At 42.4% G+C, this 22,020-nt stretch overlaps 1 protein-coding gene across 2 annotated transcripts in view; it reads left to right on the top strand.

Moving 5' to 3' along the window:
- The window catches only part of PLCE1 (phospholipase C epsilon 1), a 329,298-nt gene that overhangs the window by 231,353 nt on the left and 75,925 nt on the right, over positions 1 to 22,020 (top strand). For both annotated transcript variants that reach the window (XM_043550715.1, XM_027821849.3), the window contains exons 5-6: positions 14,686 to 14,831; positions 17,598 to 17,856. In XM_043550715.1, coding sequence (XP_043406650.1) covers positions 14,686 to 14,831; positions 17,598 to 17,856 — 405 coding nt within the window. The remainder of the gene's footprint in view (positions 1 to 14,685; positions 14,832 to 17,597; positions 17,857 to 22,020) is intronic.

Here is a 22,020-nt window from a genome sequence, read left to right as displayed (position 1 = left end):
TTCTAGCTGAGGCTTTGTATTGTTTCCGGTATGGCTAAAATTTGGCACAAAGCTGGAATGCAAAGCCATGTGAAAATATTATGTATATCTTAACTAATTATCTATTTGGTTTCATTTTGTATAATTATAACCTAATATTTAATTTGTGTGGAGAGATATTGAGGGACCCATTAATTTCTACCCACCTGAATGAAAGGGCAGTGCTAATAATCAACTTGAGTGGCTTGTGTTTCAATTTATGACTTACATGTATCTAGCTGTCATTATTATAGTGATCCAGCAAACATACATTTTCTCATCCTTTTTCAACTAATCAGTGCAGTGAAAATCTAATTATAGAGTTGGTATGATTCCTGTTGTGGGGAGAAGGGGTATTATAATGAGGGTTATGTAAGCAGAACTATGTATGAAAGGAAATAAAATTGCGATCATAGAATCATAGAATATCAGGGTTGGAAGGGACCTCAGGAGGTCATCTAGTCCAACCCCCTGCTCAAAGCAGGACCAATCCCCAACTAAGTCATCCCAGCCATGGCTTTGTCATGCCTGACCTTAAAAATATCTAAGGAAGGAGATTCCACCACCTCCCTAGGTAACGCATTCCAGTGTTTCACCACCCTCCTAGTGAAAAATTTTTTCCTAATATCCAACCTAAACCTCCCCCACTGCAACTTGAGACCATTACTCCTTGCTCTGTCATCAGCTACCACTGAGAACAGTCTAGATCCATCCTCTTTGGAACCCCCTTTCAGGTAGTTGAAAGCAGCTATCAAATCCCCCCCCATTCTTCTCTTCTGCAGACTAAACAATCCCAGTTCCCTCAGCCTCTCCTCATAGCTCATATGTTCCAGTCCCCTAATCATTTTTGTTGCCCTCCGCTGGACTCTTTCCAATTTTTCCACATCCTTCTTGTAGTGTGGGGCCCAAAACTGGACACACTACTCCAGATGAGGCCTCACCGATGTCGAATAGAGGGGAACGATCACGTCCCTCGATCTGCTGGCAATGCCCCTACTTATACATCCCAAAATGCCATTGGTCTTCTTGGCAACAAGGGCACACTGTTGACTCATATCCAGCTTCTCGTCCACTGTCACCCCTAGGTCCTTTTCTGCAGAACTGCTGCCAAGCTGTTCGGTCCCTAATCTGTAGCGGTGCATGGGATTCTTCCGTCCTAAGTGCAGGACTCTGCACTTGTCCTTGTTGAACCTCATCAGATTTCTTGTGGCCCAATCCTCTAATTTGTCTAGGGCCCTCTGTAGCCTATCCCTACCCTCCAGCGTATCTACCACTCCTCCCAGTTTAGTGTCATCTGCAAACTTGCTGAAGGTGCAATCCACACCATCCTCCAGATTATTTATGAAGATATGGAACAAAACCGGCCCGAGGACCGACCCTTGGGGCACTCCACTTGATACCGGCTGCCAATTAGACATGGAGCCATTGATCACTACCCGTTGAGCCCGACAGTCTAGCCAACTTTCTATCCACCTTATAATCCATTCATCCAGCCCATACTTCTTTAACTTGCTGGCAAGAATACTATGGGAGACCATGTCAAAAGCTTTGCTAAAGTCAAGGAACAACACGTCCGCCGCTTTCCCCTCATCCACAGAGCCAGTTATCTCATCATAGAAGGCAATTAGATTAGTCAGGCATGACTTGCCCTTGGTGAATCCATGCTGACTGTTCCTGATCACTTTCCTCTCCTCTAAGTGCTTCAGGATTGATTCTTTGAGGACCTGCTCCATGATTTTTCCAGGGACTGAGGTGAGGCTGACTGGCCTGTAGTTCCCAGGATCCTCCTCCTTCCCTTTTTTAAAAATGGGCACTACATTAGCCTTTTTCCAGTCATCTGGGACTTCCCCCGATCGCCATGAGTTCATATGTAAGACGTGCATATGAAGGGCCACATGCCCTGAACTTAAAGCTGTGACTGACACAGGAACTTGGGGGAAGAAGTCTCAGTGTTAGTTAGCGCTGAGTACCCTTGTTGAACCATAAGAGCTTGATTCTGATATTAGGCATGTGTATTATCAACAGTGGAATAACTTGTGCATGTTTGAGGGCTAATACAAGTGCCACAGATTTTGCAGCCTCCAAAGATGCATTAGGCCAGTTATGTGTGGCTAACATACCTATGCTTTAAGATCTCCTAAATGGGGTGTATGATTTGATCCAAATTAGGATCTATACACTTAGTTCACATATTTCTATCTAAAATACACATTTCAGGAGTAAAAACAAGTAGGAGTACTTGTGGCATCTTAGAGACTAAGAAATTTATTTGGGCATAAGCTTTCGTGGGCTAAAACCCACTTCATCAGATGCATGGAGTGAAAAAAAAGGAGGCAGGGATATATACACAGTACATGAAAAGATGGGATTTGCCTTACCAAGTGGGGGGTCAGTGCTCACAAGACAATTCAATTAAAGTGGAAGTCAGTGGGCTATTCTCAACAGTAGAATACCAAGGGAGGAAAAATCACTTTTGTAGTGGTAATGAGGCCTGTAGGTGTTTGTCTCTGTCTGAGGATTTGGAGCAAATGTGGTTGTATCTTAGAGCACATCACACGATCCATTGTCTACAGCCAAGCTCTAAGATACAACCGCATTTGCTCCAATCCCTCAGACACAGAGAAACACCTACAGGATCTCTATCAAGCTTTCTTAAAACTACAGTACCCACCTGGGGAAGTGAAGAAACAGATTGACAGAGCCAGAAGAGTACCCAGAAGTCACCTACAGGTGACAGGCCCAACAAAGGAAGTAACAGAATGCCACTAGCCATCACCTTTGGCCCCCAACTGAAACCTCTCCAGTGCATCATCAAGGATCTACAACCTATCCTGAAGGACGATCCGTCACTCTCACAGACCTTGGGAGACAGGCCAATCCTTGCTTACAGACAGCCCCCCAACCTGAAGCAAATAGTCACCAGCAACTACACACCACAGAACAAAAACACTAACCCAGGAACCTATCCCTGCAACAAACCCCATTGCCAACTCTGTCCGCATATCTATTCAGGGAACACTATCATAGGATCTAACCACATCAGCCACACCATCAGGGGCTCGTTCACCTGCACATCTACCAATGTGATATATGCCATCATGTGCCAGCAATGCACCTCTGCCATGTACATTGGCCAGACCGGACAGTCTCTATACAAAAGAATAAATGGACACAAATCAGACATCAAGAATTATAACATTCAAAAACCAGTTGGAGAACACTTCAGTATCCCTGGACACTCAATAACAGACTTAAAAGTGGCAATTCTTCAACAAAAAAACTTCAAAAACAGACTCCAATGGGAAACTGCAGAACTGGAATTAATTTGCAAACTGGACACCAACAAATTAGGCCTGAATAAAGACTGGGAGTGGATGGGTCACTACAAAAACTAATTTCCCAATACTAATTTCTCCCTACTGTTACTCATACCTTCTTGTCAATTGTTTGAAATGGGCCACCCTGTTTAGATTGGCCTCATTACTACTACAAAAGTGATTTTTCCTCCCTTTGTGTTCTGCTGTTGAGAATAGCCCACTTCCACTTTAATTGAATTGTCTCGTTAGCACTGACTTGGTAAGGCAGCTCCCATCTTTTCATGTACTGTGTATATATACCTGCTTACTGTTTTTTTCCACTCCATGCATCTGATGAAGTGGGTTTTAGCCCACAAAAACTTATGCCCAAATATATTTGTTAGTCTCTAAGGTGCCACAAGTACTCCTCGTTGTTTTTGCTGATACAAACTAACACAGCTATCATGCTGAAACATTTCAGGAGTGCATTTCATGAGCCTTATTGATTTCATACACATTTTAATTAATAATATATCTGAGCCTCCTCTGAGGTGCAGTTAATGAATGGCTAGCTGTCAGACTACATGTGATTTTATATACATTTCAGCTAATTCAGAGATCCAAAATTCAGCACGATGCATTCCCAGAAAAACCTAGGGCCAGATTTTTAAAGTTATTTAGGTGCTTAACTCACATTTATTTGGGCATAAATTTCACACCAGAGAGTGCAGTAAGGGGCCTTTGGGCCTAGCTCCCTTCTTCTGCTGCCACCTCTATAACAGGGCCCCTCCCTCTCAGGGATTGCTTTGCTGTGCATATCCCAGGCTGAGGCCTCCATGAGAAAGATAGATCTATCTGGCCCATATGGATCCCAGACAGTAGAGACAGATAGAACATCTGGGGAGCCCATCCTTTAGCCAGTACCTTCCTTGAGAGACCTAGAAGGGGTCCATGTGGAGAAGGGGAGACACATAAACCCAGCTTCCACTAGGACAGGGGGATCACTAGCCACTTCATTATTTCCAGAGCAATCTGTGAGCTCAAGTTCACTTGTGTGTCTGAAGCAGGATTATGGGGACAAAATCCCAAAAGGGAAATAAAAGAATAGTAAAATCAGTGCCATTTCCCCAGCTCCCATTCATGGAGTGCAACAGGACAGATAATCCTCTATACTCAGTTCCCCATATCATCTTCACAAAGTGCAGCATGGGAAATAATCCTCAGCACTTCGTTCCCCTCCTCAACTTCATGGAATGCAGCAGGGTATATTAATGGAGAAAAGACCTGGGCATAGACATGCTGATTCCTTCAGGTGTGCATACACACACCTTACAAAAACAATTACAAGGATAATTCTTCCTTCTTTGGGGAGGAAGCCTGACAGTCCAAATTAGAGTTGGAGAATCAAATAGTAATATATATATATTTTTTAAAAAGTAGGATTCAAATCTGTTGCGTGCACATATATGGGGCTTTGGTTCTTAGGAACAGATGCTTGGACAAATTAGTTCTCAAGCTCTCTTAGTGATACAGTAGGAAGCTGTATGGAGAACTGAGGCTATTCACAGTAATCAGAAAAGTCAATTTATAATCCTGGCTCCTGCCAGACACTACTGAAAGGAATACAGATTATATGGCAAATTGAAGTAGTCTCTGAAGTACAACAGGAGAAAATACCTCTTTGCAAGTAGTAGCTAGACCAAGTGTGGAGTGAGTAATACTCCTGTATTGTCTCAGAGCTATCTGCAGGTCTCCCAGCACCTCTGTCTGGAATTAGAGCCCTGATTTGTTCCAGCCTCTTTCAATTTCGGAGCAAAAGAGCTTTGATCAGATGAGGTCACTGGACATTGTCCAGCATAGGTACCTTAAGGAACTGTGCAAGAAACCGAGAAATAGCTTTGTCTCATTCCCAGTCTCAGCAACAAGTGCAGGGGCCACAGCATGAATGAAATCATCCATCATATACTTCAGACTGGAGTGTTACAATGCATTCCCCATCAGCTATCTAGCCTCAGAGAATTAGGAAAAACAGAGCAGAGCCCTGTCTGAAACATCTAAATAAGTTCCTAAAGGAGGCTTATCTTCAAAGCATTCCCACTTTACATCCTCAGACAATTTTTATGTTTTGCAGATGGATGGCACCCTTTTTTTCCCGTAACTTTGATCATAACCATTTGATCTTTCATGTGCTCCCAAGGTCTCTCTCTGGCATCATGGTAGCAATAACATTGACTTTAGGGAAGAAGAAGATTCACTTCTCTTCCGAGATTATTTTTCTGATTAGGGTTCTTCTGTTCAGAGAGAAAGCTGAAGCAAATGTGCAGAGTGATATGGTTCCTGGAGTATGAGGACAAATACATTGTGCCAGGGAAATGAATCATATGCCTGGGCTGTGGATGAATACTATCAGGTACAAGGTCTTCTCCCAGAAGAATGTTACTAGAAGATGAAGATGGCCATAATGTAAAATGTGATGTCACAGAAACAAAAATCCAATTTTTACTGGAACCCATTGGGAATTCTGATCTTATACACAGGTATGATTCAGTGATCCAGAATTCATATGATACTTATCTAATAATTCCAGGTATTCCCTTCACATATCACCATATCTCATCCTTTTGGCAACGATCTGTCTCTCATTTTATATTCTCTGCTCTCACAAATGGTGAATGCAGAAAATCAGATTTGGTTTTGTTTTGTTTTTTATTTTAAGGGATTTTCCCAATTCAGTTCAGGGATTGTGTACCAGAAAGAAAGACCGCAACATCCATGAGCTGGAACACAATGATTCATTGAGGTCTTGGAGCACTTTTCCTTCCATAGATAAGACTTGTTCTAGTCATGGCAATTAATGTGTCAAATAGTGTTTTCATAATAACTGGGAAGAACATAACCAGCCCTACCCTAGAGAGAGTGAGTCTTGGAGCAGAGTTTCCTTTCTCTATATGTACTGCCTGACAAGATAGAGAAGAACACCAAGATTTACATGGCAGAAGTCCGATTAGCAATGTGGCTCCTTTACCTAGAAATATATCCCTCCTTATAAATCAATTTGGAGGATTGGTGATTGACTTCTTTGCATATGGAAACATAAATAAGGTGCCCTGTGGTTTTTCTACATGTCAGGACCGAGAATGTGAGGCAGTGAATGACCTTTCTCAAACCTGGGCAAGATCCCTGCTATATGTCCTGCTGTGCAGGACAATACAAAATATAAGAATGCAAGAACAACAGTTACCCAGGTTATGCTATGCAGGATGAAGAGACTATGGTTTTCAGGACTGATTGGATCTTCAGATGTCTGTATCTCATACAGGAGGTCTGATATAAAATAAAATAAAAAATATTCCACCTGGGACCAGAAACATTTAAAATGAATACTTTTATGAAGTGATTCTTATTCACATGGGTCCCAAAGGAGAAGTCAACAAATAGAAATTATTCTATGGGACAGTACAAAATAACTTAATTACCATGTTAAATCAGTGAAACATAGCCTTGAGTTCCTCCAGGAGGGCTTTATTGTGCATGTGTAAGAGTGTCCAAGAAAAAAGATCAGGTCTGTGTAGTATATTCTCAGCCTGTCCAAGACAATAAACTTTTGTACACATCCCAACATTAAATGCTCCTTAGAGCATAAACTTTATTCCAATCTCACAAGGCCATAGAGTATGACTTTGGAAGCTCATTTTGCTCCTTACAATACTACCCAGATTGAACCGCTGCAGGAGCTGCCATTATACTTGCTATCCATTAGGGTGAGCCTCCTAATGGCTGTTATCGCCAATCAGATGAATTTTTATTTTAAGGAGCTTCTTCTAATGAGACTCAATATTGTACCTTTAATTCAGACAGGTAGTCCTCTCAATTGTCATAGCATTCATTCCCTAAGTAAATTCAAGATATATTCCTCCTTCAGTTAAGCATCAAAGTCCAGTCTTTAGGAGCACTGATAATCCTGTATTGAGATCTTCTAGACAGCCAAATGGCCATCAGTACATAGATTCACCAAATTCTGCACATTGGTCACCTAACTTAGTCATTGTCATTTCCTGTCTTTTGGCAAAAGTTTTCTCTATGCCTTACTGCCCAGGAGAAGTTGGAGGAGATAGATTTTATAAAATCTATCTCATTTTGGATGTGTCAACATTTAAAAGATGATCCTGCTTCTACCTTAGAGTCACACTACTATAAAAATCACATTGTAACAGATTTATGGGCCTTTGTACAAAGAATAGGAAAATTTGTCCATGCTTACTTGAAAATTTCCTTTTTTCAAGTAATAAGGTCCACAGATCCAAGCCACTTGGAAACAAATGGATCATTCAGAATAGAGATGGAAATTGATATTAAAGGATTTAGGTTTTTTGTCATTAGATAGAATTTATCATGCTCTGCAGTTGGAAAAAATTTCCTCTGTGCTTTTCCTCAAACTATATTTAACACAATCTGTAACTTAGGAAAGTAAATGTGAATTATCCTGGCCATGTGGAAGTTATCTCAGATTCAGGGAACTTCAGGAGATGAGACATTCCCCAGCTGCCAGTGAGTAACAAGTTCTGGTTCTGCCTCCAAGATGTAAACACACTGAGGTATCTATTGTAACAGATCTGTGTGCCTTATTACTCAAAGGAAGGAAATTATCAGATAAGCAGAGACAGATTTTCCTATTCTTATTTGTTTGTTACATTGTGTTTTTAAACAGTTAATGAAAGAATTGAATGGATATTGCTTTTAAATAATATGAAAAAAGATTGTGGCATATTATGGAAAGGACAATGTGGCACGTATCTCAGTGAAATGAAAGACATGTTGCACTTCAATTTAGCAACTGAGGCGATCCAGATGCCATCTCACAGCCAAAATTCTAACTGGTCATATGCTTTCTTTACACTTTATTAAATTACTTACTACAGGATGCACCATGAAATGTTGTAACTCTAATTACATAATTTTGCATACATATTAGGTACTATACAAAATTTATAATTGCAACAGGATATGAAATTGGGGCATTCATATTGTACATTTTGCTTTATGGTCAAACAAATATTAGCTATACTGTTATCAGTATTGCTCATGCATTGTTTATTTCATGTCATGTCTTCATTACTGTTCAGGTCTGTTTTGTCTGGTTAAAGAATAATTAGAACACCCATTTCAGATTGAACTGCTAGAAAGAGGCACAGGTTAGACAAAAAAATGGGCCTGATCCACAGTCCACTGAAGTCAATAGAAGTTTTTCCGTTGACTTCAGCGATCTTTGGATCAGGGCCTATGTGCACAAATAAGTCTAATATGTAAAAGTCCATAAAGGTTTGGATTATGGGTCTAGATACCTATAAGATCTGCACTACAGAAATATACTAGACAATAGTGATAATTAATAGCAAACATCAGTATACATCAGCAGTTGCGCAGTTCATATAGTACACAAAAATGCACATAATTTTTTTAATTCAAATTTTCCTTTTCTTTTTTTCCCCAAAGAGGAAAATTGAGGCCTTAATCTTGTAGCATTTTTATAAATACATGCAGTAGGTGAGAATCTCACCCCTGATTACTCTGGGTAAAAGGTTTCAGAGTAGCAGCCATGTTAGTCTGTATTCGCAAAAAGAAAAGGAGTGCTTGTGGAACCTTAGAGAGTAACAAATTTATTTGAGCATAAGCTTTCATGAGCTACAGCTCACTTCATCGGATGCATTCAGTGGAAAATACAGTGGGGAGATTTTATATACACAGAGAACATGAAACAATGGGTGTTATCATACACACGGTAAGGTGATCACTTAAGATGAGCTAATACCAGCAGGAGAGCGGGGGTGCATGGGGGGGGAAGAAAACCTTTTGTAGTGATAATCAAGGTGGGCCATTTCCAGCAGTTGACAAGAACGTCTGAGGAACAGTGGGGGGGGCATAAACATGGGGAAATAGTTTTACTTTTTGTAATGACCCAACCACTCCCAGTCTCTATTCAAGCCTAAGTTAATTGTATCCAGTTTGCAAATTAATTCCAATTCAGCAGTCTCTCACTGGAGTCTGTTTTTGACGTCTTTTTGTTGTAATATTGCGACTTTTAGGTCTGTAATCGAGTGACCAGAGAGATTGAAGTGTTCTCCGACTGGTTTATGAATGTTATAATTCTTGACATCTGATTTGTGTCCATTTTTTCTTTTACATAGAGACTGTCCAGTTTGACCAATGTACATGGCAGAGGGGCATTGCTGGCACATGATGGCATATATCACATCGGTAGATGTGCAGGTGAACGAGCCTCTGATAGTGTGGCTGATGTGATTAGGCCCTATGATAGTGTCCCCTGAATAGATATGTGGACACAGTTGGCAATGGGCTTTGTTGCAAGGATACGTTCCTGGGTTAGTGGTTCTGTTGTGTGGTACGTGGTTGCTGGTTAGTATTTGCTTCAGGTTGGGGGGCTGTCTGTAAGCAAAGACTGGCCTGTCTCCCAAGATCTGTGAGAGTGATGGGTCGTCCTTCAGGATAGGTTGTAGATCCTTGATGATGCGCTGGAGAGATTTTAATTGGGGCTGAAGGTGATGGCTAGTGGCGTTCTGTTATTTTCTTTGTTGGGCCTGTCCTGTAGTAGGTGACTTCTGGGTACTCTTCTGGCTCTGTCAATGTGTTTCTTCACTTCAGCAGGTGGGTATTGTAGTTGTAAGAATGCTTGATAGAGATCTTGTAGGTGTTTGTCTCTGTCTGAGGGGTTGGAGCAAATGCGGTTGTATCGTAGAGCTTGGCTGTAGACAATGGATTGTGTGGTGTGATCTGGGTGAAAGCTGGAGGCATGTAGGTAGGAATAGCGGTCAGTAGGTTTCCGGTATAGGGTGGTGTTTGTGTGACCATCGCTTATTAGCACCGTAGTGTCCAGGAAGTGGATCTCTTGTGTGGACTGGTCCAGGCTGAGGTTGATGGTGGGATGGAAATTGTTGAAGTCATGGTGGAATTCCTCAAGGGCTTCTTTTCCATGGGTCCAGATGATGAAGATGTCATCAATATAACGCAAATAGATTAGGGGCATTAGGGAACGAGAGCTGAGGAAGCGTTGTTCTAAGTCAGCCATAAAAATGTTGGCATACTGTGGGGCCATGCGGGTACCCATAGCAGTGCCGCTGATTTGAAGGTATACATTGTCCCTAAATGTGAAATAGTTATGGGTGAAGACAAATTCACAAAGTTCAGCCACCAGGTTTGCCGTGACATTATTGGGGATACTGTTCCTGACGGCTTGTAGTCCACCTTTGTGTGGAATGTTGGTGTAGAGGGCTTCTACATCCATAGTGGCCAGGATGGTGTTTTCAGGAAGATCACCGATGGATTGTAGTTTCCTCAGGAAGTCAGTGGTGTCTCGAAGATAGCAGGGAGTGCTGGTAGCGTAGGGCCTGAGGAGGGAGTCTACATAGCCAGACAATCCTGCTGTCAGGGTGCCAGTGCCTGAGATGATTGGGCGTCCAGGATTTCCAGGTTTATGGATCTTGGGTAGCAGATAGAATACCCCAGGTTGGGGTTCCAGGTGTATGTCTGAGCGGATTTGTTCTTGTGCTTTTTCAGGGAGTTTCTTGAGCAAATGGTGTAGTTTCTTTTGGTAACCCTCAATGGGATCAGAGGATAATGGCTTGTAGAAAGTGGTGTTGGAGAGCTGCCTAGCAGCCTCTTGTTCATATTGCGACCTATTCATGATGCCGACAGCACCTCCTTTGTTAGTCTTTTTGATTATGATGTCAGAGTTGTTTCTGAGGCTGTGGATGGCATTGTGTTCTGCACGGCTGAGGTTATGGGGCAAGCAATGCTGCTTTTCCACAATTTCAGCCCGTGCACGTCAGCGGAAGCATTCTATGTAGAAGTCCAGTGTGTTGTTTCGACCTTCAGGGGGAGTCCACCCAGACTCCTTCTTTTTGTAGTGTTGGTAGGAAGGTCTCTGTGGATTAGTATGTTGTTCAGAGGTGTATTGGAAATATTCCTTGAGTTGGAGACATCGAAAATAGGATTCTAGTCACCACAGAACTGTATCATGTTCGTGGGGGTGGAGGTGCAGAAGGAGAGGCCCCGAGATAGGACAAATTCTTCTGCTGGGCTAAAACTATTTCCCCATGTTTATTTCCCCCCCCCCAGCCCCCCCCCCCCCCACACACACACACACTGTTCCTCAGACGTTCTTGTCAACTGCTGGAAATGGCCCACCTTGATTATCACTACAAAAGGTTTTCTTCCTCCCCCGCTCTCCTGCTGGTATTAGCTCATCTTAAGTGATCACTCTCCTTACAGTGTGTATGATAACACCCATTGTTTCATGTTCTCTGTGTATATAAATCTCCCCACTGTATTTTCCACTGAATGCATCCGATGAAGTGAGCTGTAGCTCACAAAAGTTTATGCGCAAATAAATTTGTTAGTCTCCAAGGTGCCACAAGTACTCCTTTTCTTTCTGGGTAAAAGGACACCAGTGGTGTAATTAGGTGCCAACAGTTTCAGATCCAGCTGGGAGAGAATTCCCCATGCACAGGAATTGTGGAAGAAACCTGATGTCAGAGGCAAGCTGGGGATGGGGCTTGTGGCAGGAAGAGTGTTCCAAGAGCAGAGCAGCAGCACCTAGCACTGCAGAGATTCTGGGCAGTGCTGCTGCTCTTAGGCAGGCATGAAAAGGCTGTTGTAAATTAGACAGCCTTCAGGGGCTGTCTAAATTATGCAGCCCCTGGAGCAGCCCAGAATCAGATGTGGTTTAAAACTATCTTAGCCCTCTCTCCATCTGTGAGTTCTATTCTGCACCTCTTAGAGCAGGGGTGGCCAACCTGAGCCTGAGAAGGAGCCAGAATTTACCAATGACCATTGCCAAAGACCCACAGTAATATGTCAGCAGCCTCCCATCCGCTCCCCAGCCCCTTCCAGCAGCCCCTACCAATCAACGCCTACTCCTCCCACCCACCACAATCAGCTGTTTCATGTGTATAGGAGGCTATGGGGGGGAGGGGGAAGGAGCGAGGGCATGGCAGGCTCAGGGAAAGGGGCAGGGGCCTTTGGGGAAGGGATGGAGTGGGGGCAGGACTTGGGGCAGAGCAGGGAGTTGAGCAGTGAGCACCCCCCAGCACATTGGAAGTTAGCATCTATAACTCCAGCCCTGGAATCAGTACCTAGGTAAGGAGCCACATATTAACCCCTGAAGAGCCGCATGCAGCTCCGGAGCCACAGATTGGCCACTAGAAGCATAGCACAGCATTTCACCTTCTGTGTATAGCCCGTTTTGAAAATATATTTACTTGAGTGTGTTTATTTGAAATACAGAATTTATTTGAAATACAGAACTGTTTCTGCCTCTTGAGTAAATTAAGGCTTCTCTACAACATGCATTAGCCTGCACCAGAGGGGTGTAGATTCTTGTGCACACTAATGTGTCATGCACTAACTTACCCATGTGGGACCCGACTGGCGCACACTAAAAGTTCCCTAGTGCATGTTAATGTAGTACTGTTTGAAATGGGACTACATTAACATGCACAGGGAACTTTTACTGTATGCCAGAAGGGGTCCACATGGACCAGTTAGCGCACAACGTGCTAGTATGCATTGGAGTTTATACGTCTCTGTTGTGGACTAATGCACTGCATAGACAAGCCCTTAGATGCAGTTTTAAAACATTGGCAATATGTAGGAAAAAATTTTGCACCTCATTGACTTACTTTCCCCTTATTAATTTATTTAAAGAAAGAAACTTAAATGCAAAAATACATTTGAATAATGCTGAAAATGTGACACAGGCCAATAACAAAGCTAGTTGCCTGGTTTTCTTTCTTTCTTTCTTTCTTTCTTTCTTTCTTTCTTTCTTTCTTTCTTTCTTTCTTTCTTTCTTTCTTTCACAATTGGATTTAGGGCAAAGCTATAACTTTGGATTTCCTAAATTTTGCTGGTTTCTATCAACCCTAATATTACTTAAACACAGTCTTTCATTAATAATATAGTATGTTAATATATTTCAAATTAAGAAAACAGTGGAACTCGACTTTGTTGTGCTTGATTAAATTGGGCATCAGAAAGATTGAAAAGCAAGAGAATAATTCTTCTTCTTGCTCTTACTGTATTTGCTGTTCTCATGACCCAGAATGAGGAATTGAAAATATTTTGTCTGTATAGGCTCAGGAAAATATAGTGATGTATATAACCCCTATGTGTTTTCATAAATTGTTTTGAATTCAACAAATTTTCAGTTAATTTCACATGTTTGGTTTGTGTCTTGAAATATATCAGTAGGACATTTTAATACAGATTTCTTTCTTTGGGGGAAGCTAGGAGTCTCAAATGTTATGCGAAGCTCTCATCACTCTGGTAATGGCTATAAACACATAAATCGTTCAAGACCAAAAGAAGAATGGAACTCAATTTCAGTGAACAGATCACATTTATTATTTTATGATTAAAAGTATTTCTACAATGACAAAAATCAACCCCTCGGGAATCATACTGTAAAAAGGAACAGTTGGTTTAAATTAGGTTTCCATGTGAAATATATCTATTTTTTGTGGATGTTGTGGAAAAGTAAACTGAAAATTTTCAGAGTAGTAAATTTCTGTGCCTGATCAGATTTTAAGTATGTACAGAATCATATAGTTAGTTGATTTCTGATGCTGACATTAATTACCAAACAGAACTTGACAATAAGGTCAAATTTGGAAATTTTCTGCTTCATTTCTTAATATAACAAATAGCTATAGTAGCTAGTTATTAAATGTATTTAGAGTATATTGCAGTGAACAAATTTGCACATCAAGAAAAAATATATACAAATGTCAGCTCAATCAACTCAAGCAAAAAATATTCTCTAATTTATAAACTGCTGCTTCTGACCTGTTGCCCAAGTTGAACAAAATGGGTTATCTTATCTAAGGCTAAAATTTTCAAAGCCACATAGGAGATTTGGGTGCCAGTTCCCATTGATTTTAATGGGAATTGGTCTTGCAAATCCTTTAGGCAGCTTTGAAAATCTTGGCCCTAGTCTACAATACAATGTCTGTTATTGTTCAGCATTTTTGGTTTGAAATAAATAACTTTAAAAAGCATTTTGAGATTCAAATACTTTGCATATATGTGTGTGTGTGATATGTGTATACACAAAGTATATATATCATATGCGGTGAATGTTTTTGTGTGATTTTATTGTGTGTGAGTGTGTGTGTGTGTATATATATGTATATATATATATATATATATATATATAAAATTTGGTGAAATATCTTATTTTCCCCCCGATAGAGACAATTTAAGATTAAAATATAGTAATTCTGTTGCATTAAATGTGTCTGAATGTTCCAAATAACATAGCCACGGCTGATTTCTTGTACTGTACATTTTGTTTTATTAGGTGAGCTCTTGGGTTACATGGTTGATCCTTACTGCCGGTTCTATGGAGGAGAAACGAGAAGTCTTCTCATATTTAGTACATGTGGCAAAATGCTGCTGGAACATGGGAAACTACAATGCTGTAATGGAATTCTTGGCAGGGCTTAGGTACTGGCAACTCATTTTTACATAAGGAAGTTTCAGAGATAGAGATTAAATTACAGCTTCTGTTAAACCCAACTCCTCTCTCAAGAACAATGTGGGGCATTGAATCAATCACTCTGTTAAGTAGTATTCTGTTGCTAAATCACATCATTTCATCTTTTGAATTTCTCATAATTATTGGGGGAAAACTAAACATGGTGAAAGACAGACATTTTCTCAGAATGCTCTGGAGACATCATCATCTATCCTGGTACATGCTAAATATGTTAAATTGAAAACATGGACATACATTTTTCAAACAGCTGATTTAAATGAGAAAAGAAAAGTGTAAAAGTAGTTCTATTTTAACTACCTGTAACCCACTACAACTACTATAGTTTTAGGGTTGGAGTTTCAATAACAAAGGTAGTGAAACTATAAATGTTAAAGTCATATTATGATTATAGGTCAAAAAAGAAATGTCAAATAAAGCTCCTTCCTTAGCTTACTCCATTTTACCTACGCTAACTGCTGCTGGGTTCTCAGAACAGTAAGTGATTTTACATAGAGTATACAGTATAATGAATTATTCTGTAGTAGGAAGAGTTAAGTCTAAAGTTCCAGCCTCTTAACTCTGACTTTCTTTGTATTTTGAGTTTGTGTTTTTACTGCAGCTTTTTATGGTTTAATAAGCACACTCATTGTGCTGTTAGTTTACATTTTTAATATATGAAACAGATTCAAAGCACTGACAGACACAAGAAGCCTTGTCCTGCAGAACCTATCCACGGCCTCCCAGGCCACGTAAGCCCGAGAAGGCTGTAAATGGTTGTTCTACGACAAGCCAGCTGATTCAGGGAGAAGTCAAAACTGTAATAAGAGTTTAATTATGCCTCTCTTATGAGTACACTGCATGAGGGAAAGGGAGGAAAGGAAGGGTAGTGCCAGAGCTTTATGCAGTGGACAAGGAGATAGTGGAGGGAGGGATATCTTGTAATTAGCTGTTCTGTAGCACTGCTGGTGTGCAAGGTGAGGAGGGGTGGAATTGCCATGGCTCTGCCCAAACATGCTCCTCTGGGAATGAGGGAGCTTCTAGCAGTGCAAATGTATTCTCTCGTGCAGTCCTAAAACCATTTTTTGTTTGGATATAAACATTCCTTTGAGCATCTACAACACAAACATTGCTGCAACATGCTAGTGCATGAGAGCTGGAAAGCTGAAACTAACAAGAAACAAAAGTGAAATTGTTTATTTTATAGTTTATTTTCATTGTCCAATCTGATGGAAATGCAAAAATATACTAATCAACATTAATGATTTAAAATCATTTTTGAAAATTATTTCACTCTCACTTATCTAAAGGATTACTAATAATACAGCAGCTTATGTTATGTACAGATAGGTTTATCGTGACATTGTTCCTTAAACTATGTCTGATTTCCTCCCACTACTCTTTATTTTTAAGGTGGTATAACAAGATAAATGTAAAAGATTCCTCTTTTCCTTCCCAAACTGTTGTGCCTAACTCTCTTAGGCTCTGTTGAAAATCCCAGCTGTAGCTCCAGCAATATCTAGATCTCATTACTCAGCTTTGCACGTTCATTTTGGTGTTCAGTTATTCAAAAGGAAAAAATTGTTCTGTTAGCCTGAGCTAACTCAATTTGTCTCATTCATTTACAGGAGTTGGCAACGTGTCCGTACATGGACACAAGTGTCTATGGTAAAAATTTTGAGGTCCATGGGAGTGCTCACCTGGGGCGGCTCCCCGCAAGTGGCTCCCTGTTACTGCTGTTGCTGGCAGACGCCAGGTGGCTCTGCAGGCACACTGCCTCTGTCCCCCCTACCCAAATGCTGACTCCATGGCTCCCAGCCTATTGGCCGGGAACCACGGTCGATGGGAGCTGAGGGGCCGGTGCCTGCAGATTGATGCAGCATGCCTGCAGAGCTGCCTGGCCACGCTCGCCTCCACCAGCAACAGCAGGGACAGGGAGCCACTTGCGGGGTGGGCAGTGAGCCTCCCCGCAAGCAGCTCCCCATCCTGCTGTTGCTGGTGGAGGCGCGGCCAGGCAGCTCTGCACACTGCCTCTGTCCCCCACCTCCCAGCGCTGACTCCATGCTCCCAGCCCATTGGCTGGGAACCACGGCCAATGGGAGCTGCGGGGGCAGCACCTGCAGACAGGGCAGTGTGCAGAGCCGCCTGGCTGCACCTCCGCATAGGAGCCAGAAAGGGGACATGCTGCTGCTTCAGGGAGCTGCTTGAGGTAAGCGCTGCATGGAGCCTGCACACGCCCGGGCCCCGCCCCCCGGGCCCAGTCCTGATTCCCCCTCCCACCCTCCGAACAGCTTGGACTCAGCCCGGAGCATCCTCCTACACCCCAAACACTTCACCCCCAGCCCCAACCCAGAGCCTGCACCCCCAGGTGGAGCCATCATCCCCCCACACGCACCCAACCCCCTGCTCCAGCCCAGAGCCCCCTCCTGAACCCCGCATTTCTGGCCCCACCCTGGAACCCTCACCCCCAGCCCAGAGCCCATACCACTTCCCACACCCCAACCCCGTGCCTCAGCCCAGAGCCACCTTCCACCCCCCGCCAATGTCTGTTCCTAAGTCCAGTAATTTTGTCAAGTGTCTGTCGTGCAACATGGTGGTGCTGACCCCTGTTTCTGAATCATGCTAATGAAAGTAAGACTAATTTATTTAATAGAAGAGATCGACTTCTGATGTTGAACTTTAATGTAAACTATGTTTTTTTATTTTCTTACAAATGTTTTGTTGTCTATTTGCAATAGGTCTAGAAAAGTTTTAAAAATGTGGCAGTTCATGGATCAGTCTGATATTGAAACCATGCGAGGTCTGAAGGATGCTATGGCACAACATGAATCATCCTCTGAATATCGGAAAGTGGTAAATCGTGCTCTGAATATTCCAGGCTGTAAAGTAGTTCCTTTCTGTGGTGTATTTTTAAAGGAGCTTTGTGAAGTTCTAGATGGAGCAGCAAGCCTCATCAGACTTTGCCCACAGTATAATTCCCAGGATGAAACATTAGAGGTAAATTATTAAGAGATGGCATTGATGTTCTAAGTGGTTACATGCCCATACCTGTATACAGTGAAAATGGCTCCCTACCAAATTGTAGATGATAGTGAAATTATTATTTGACAGTTATTGAAGATGACAATTGCTTGAACCCCCTTTGTTCAATGCAGTTGATGAAACTTTTTGTGGCCTTCTCTAAACCAAAGTGTAATCAATGGTATCAAATAGAAGGATATCAATGCAGTTATACAATAACAACTTGTATTCATTTTTTAAAATTAATTTAAAGTGGATTGTTTATATATAGGAATGACAAATATATTGCAACTACAGTTGCAATCAACAATGAATGTTTATGCCAAAGAACCTCATTCTGGAAGGTGCTAAGCACTTTCTTTGAAAGATAGTGCTCTTAACTTCCACTTAATTCAATAGGAATAGAGGTAAAGAAGAGTTCAGAACCTCAGTGTTTCAGGCCCTTAATATACAAAAAGAAGCAAGTCTTCGAGTATGTGTCAGTGTGGATCCTGAGTTTAGGTGCTCAGGCAGGCGAACCTGGAATCTTTTGAATAGCAACATCCAGCAGGGCCATGGATGCAGCCCTGTGCTACTTTGTGCTCTTGTGCAAAGACATAAAGGGTGGAGAGGCCCTGACCTTCTCTCAGTTCCTTCTTAATGTCTGTGGTAGGGAGACAGACCGGGAATTTGTATGACCTGCTTCTGGTTTCAGAACCCTTTTCCAGTGAAGAAACCCTTCTGCACTTCTCCTTTTAATTAGATCCTTCATCTTAGACTTTTTTGTTGGGTATTCATGAAAAAAAGAGAGAGCAAGCAATTAGGATAGACATGGGGGGCATCCCCCTGTACAGCAGAGTGAGGTGCTTTGTGCTAATCTCTAGCTATGGCAGGCTCAAAACCCACTAAGTTTAATGTGTGTCCTTCCTGTTACAGTTTCATGCCTTTCATAGATGAACAAAGCAGATTCATGGATTCCAAGGACAGAAGGGACCATTGTGATCGTCTGGTTTGACCTCCTGTATAACACAGGCTATAGAACTTGCTCAAAATAATTCCATTTGAAATAGAACAGATCTTTTTTTTTTAATCTGAATATAATTTAAAAATTGCCAGTGATAGAGACTCTACCCTAACCTTTGATAAATTGTCCCAGTGGTTAATTACCCTCACTGTTAAAGATTATATGCCTTATTTCCAGTCTAAATTTGTCTAGCCTCAATTTCCAGTCTGTTCTGCCTTGGGAAAGGTTACATCACCAACAAATGTTCCATCTGCCACTCCTTTTCAACCCACAGCTGGAAATCCCAAGACAGGAGGTTCTAACTGCCCCTCTTGTACCTAATCCATGAAGATAGCTTCAGATTCAGGAGCACCAGAACCAAGGAGATTGTATTCATTGATCTGTCTATATCAGGCACCACATCTCTGGCTCCAGTAGGGAAAAGAAGGCAAAAAGGGTGCCAATACCATTGTTACCAGTACCGACATCACCAACAGGAACTTTACCACTCACTGCATTGTCTTCAGGACAGAGAGACCTGGCACTGCCTTCTGAGATGGAAAGACACTCCACCACCAAATGCAAACACAGCAGTCAACTGGTATCAAAGCCAGTTTCTTCAGAGAGGACTCAAGGACTAAAGAGAAGCCCTTGAAATCCTCAGCATCGATAAGCATAGCGTCATGACATCGATGAGACCAAGAGACCAGGTGGTTGCCCTGGTACTGACATTGATACAGAGAACTGCTCCAGTACTGATCCTGGAACCAGAACCCTTCTTGGTATCAAGACATTCCTTCAAAAAGCCCCCCCTCACGACTCCTCTTGGTGTCAGAACAAGCCCAGACACCAGTAGTGATATTGGCACCAGCTCCACAAACATCACTGCCAGAAGCCATATGTATTGGCACTGTAATTTCCAGAGACCTATTTCTCCTCTTTGTCACCAGGCCATTCCTTCTCCCCCACCTCAGGCAAGGAACCATTGCCCAAGAGGAAATGACAGTACCTGAAAGAGTACTTGGAAGGTATGTGGTACAGAGCCCCTGTGCAGGACTAGGAATGGATGGGACACCCACAGTTTAGCCAGGACCAGTACAACTTGCTGTACTGGATTTATTGAGGCCCCACCTTCCCATAGGTCCCCTTCCCATGGCTCAGAAAAGAGGAGATGATCTCAGTCACCATCAGCAATGCTTGCTGAAGCGCCCTCGGTAGTACTGCATGGACCTTCCAAAGATATGGTGGAGTTAATGAGGGAGACACTCCAGCTGCTCTCTTTACCTAAAGAATTCTCCTCATCTCTGGATGAATCAGCCATCATAGCCCCAACACTGGCTGTCAGTGACTTCCAGGCTTTCCTGGAGTTGCTGCCAAGGATAGCGGACACATTGGACATGGAAATGATGGTGCTCCAGGAAGACATATTTAACAGCCTCAGCACCTCCATGCCCACAAGAATTGCCCTCCCAGTCAATGAGGGCATTTTAGACACAGTGAAGGGTTTGGGGCACATCCCTGCCTCACTCCCTTCTGTCTTGGAAGCGTCTGGAAAAACACTACCAAGTCCCTCCCAGAGGTTTTGATTACTTTTATGCCCATCTGACACTGGGGTTGCTCATCGTCTCTGCAGTCCAGGAGAGGACTAGATCCACGCAGAGGACTTCAGAGACAAGGACCCCAAAAAGCTGGACATTTGTGGAAGGAAAGCATCTCTCCAGTTCTGCATTACAACCAATCTAGTGCTGTTTGCAAAATACAACTTTTGGTATGGGAGAGGGTGGCTTCCTTCCTAGCTCAGCTCCAACAGGTATATAGGGAAGAACTGAGACATGATCAAGGAGGGGCAGATGATAGCCAAGACAGCACTACAAGTAGCAGTGGATGAATCCAATACAGCTGCTTAATCGGTCTCCACAGCAGTCGTAAGGCACCAAGTGTCCTGGGTCCAGGCATCCGGAGTATCAAGGGAAGTCCAGGCTACAACTGAGGACTTACCCTTTGAAGATATGCATTTAAATAGCCCATGAATGGAAGAGGCACTGCACTGCCTCAAGGATTCCAGACCAACACTCAGCTCTTTGGACATTTATGCCCCAGAACCATACTGCAAACCCTTCCAGTACCAGCTATCTCAGAAACCAAGAATGTCATCTTTCTTTCATAGCTACCAGCCTGAGTATTCATCCAGAAAGTGATCCCACTATTCACCCCTTTGCCCTCTTCTCTGTTGCAAATCAATCTCTCTCTCTCTCTCTCTCCCTGAGGGAGCAGGTTTGAAGAGATGATTGAGAACCATGTCAAAACCACTCTAGAGCTCACTTTCAGATATCACTTCTCCGCTTTACTGGGCACTTTCCTCCAACAATGGAATCAGGGCCCTTTTTTACATCTTCCCACCAATCCTAGCAATCACCAGCGTGGTTGCCAAAGTTAGACAAAATTGGACCTGATTCATCTTGGTAGTTAGCTCCCTACTGGCCAAAATAGTTCTTGCTGGCAGACTTTCTACAACACCAATCTGACTTCCAGACCACCCAGATCTATTGTACAAGAGAAATGTCAAGTACTCCATCTGAACCCAAAGTTGCTGATGCTGAAGGCCTGGATATTGGCTGGCTGATCATCATGGAAAAGGACTGCTCCTTGCATAATCAGGAGATTCTGGCATCAGGAGGGAAACTATCCATAAGGAAAACTTACTCTTCTAAATGGAAAAGGTTCTTGATGTGGGCAGCCCAACATGGCCTGGACCCAGTGCAGGTCCCAATACTGAAGATTCTGGTCTACTTGCTGCAATTAAAACATTCTGGGATTTTACTTCAATTAAGATCCATTTGGTGGCAATTTCAGCATATCATCCACCAATTCAGTCTCTTTCAGTCTTCTCTCATCTGTTGGTATCCAGATTCCTTAAGTGCCTTATGCATGCTCACTCATTGGTTAGAGATCCTCCATGGGACTTCAGTGTTGTCCTTCATAGGCTTATGGAGTCCCCCTTTGAGTCCCTTTCCAACATCTATCCAACATCTTGCTCTCCAAAACAGTATTCCTGGTTGCCATCACTTCAGCCAGAAGAGTCAGTGAGATCCAGCAACTCATGGCAGAGCCTCTGTCTACCTGGTTTCATAGAGACAAAGTGGTCCTGAGACCTTATG

This window comes from Chelonia mydas, chromosome 7, assembly GCF_015237465.2.
Source record: "Chelonia mydas isolate rCheMyd1 chromosome 7, rCheMyd1.pri.v2, whole genome shotgun sequence".
Classification (NCBI taxonomy): Eukaryota; Metazoa; Chordata; order Testudines; family Cheloniidae; genus Chelonia; species Chelonia mydas.
This window is presented reverse-complemented; position numbering and strand designations above follow the sequence as displayed.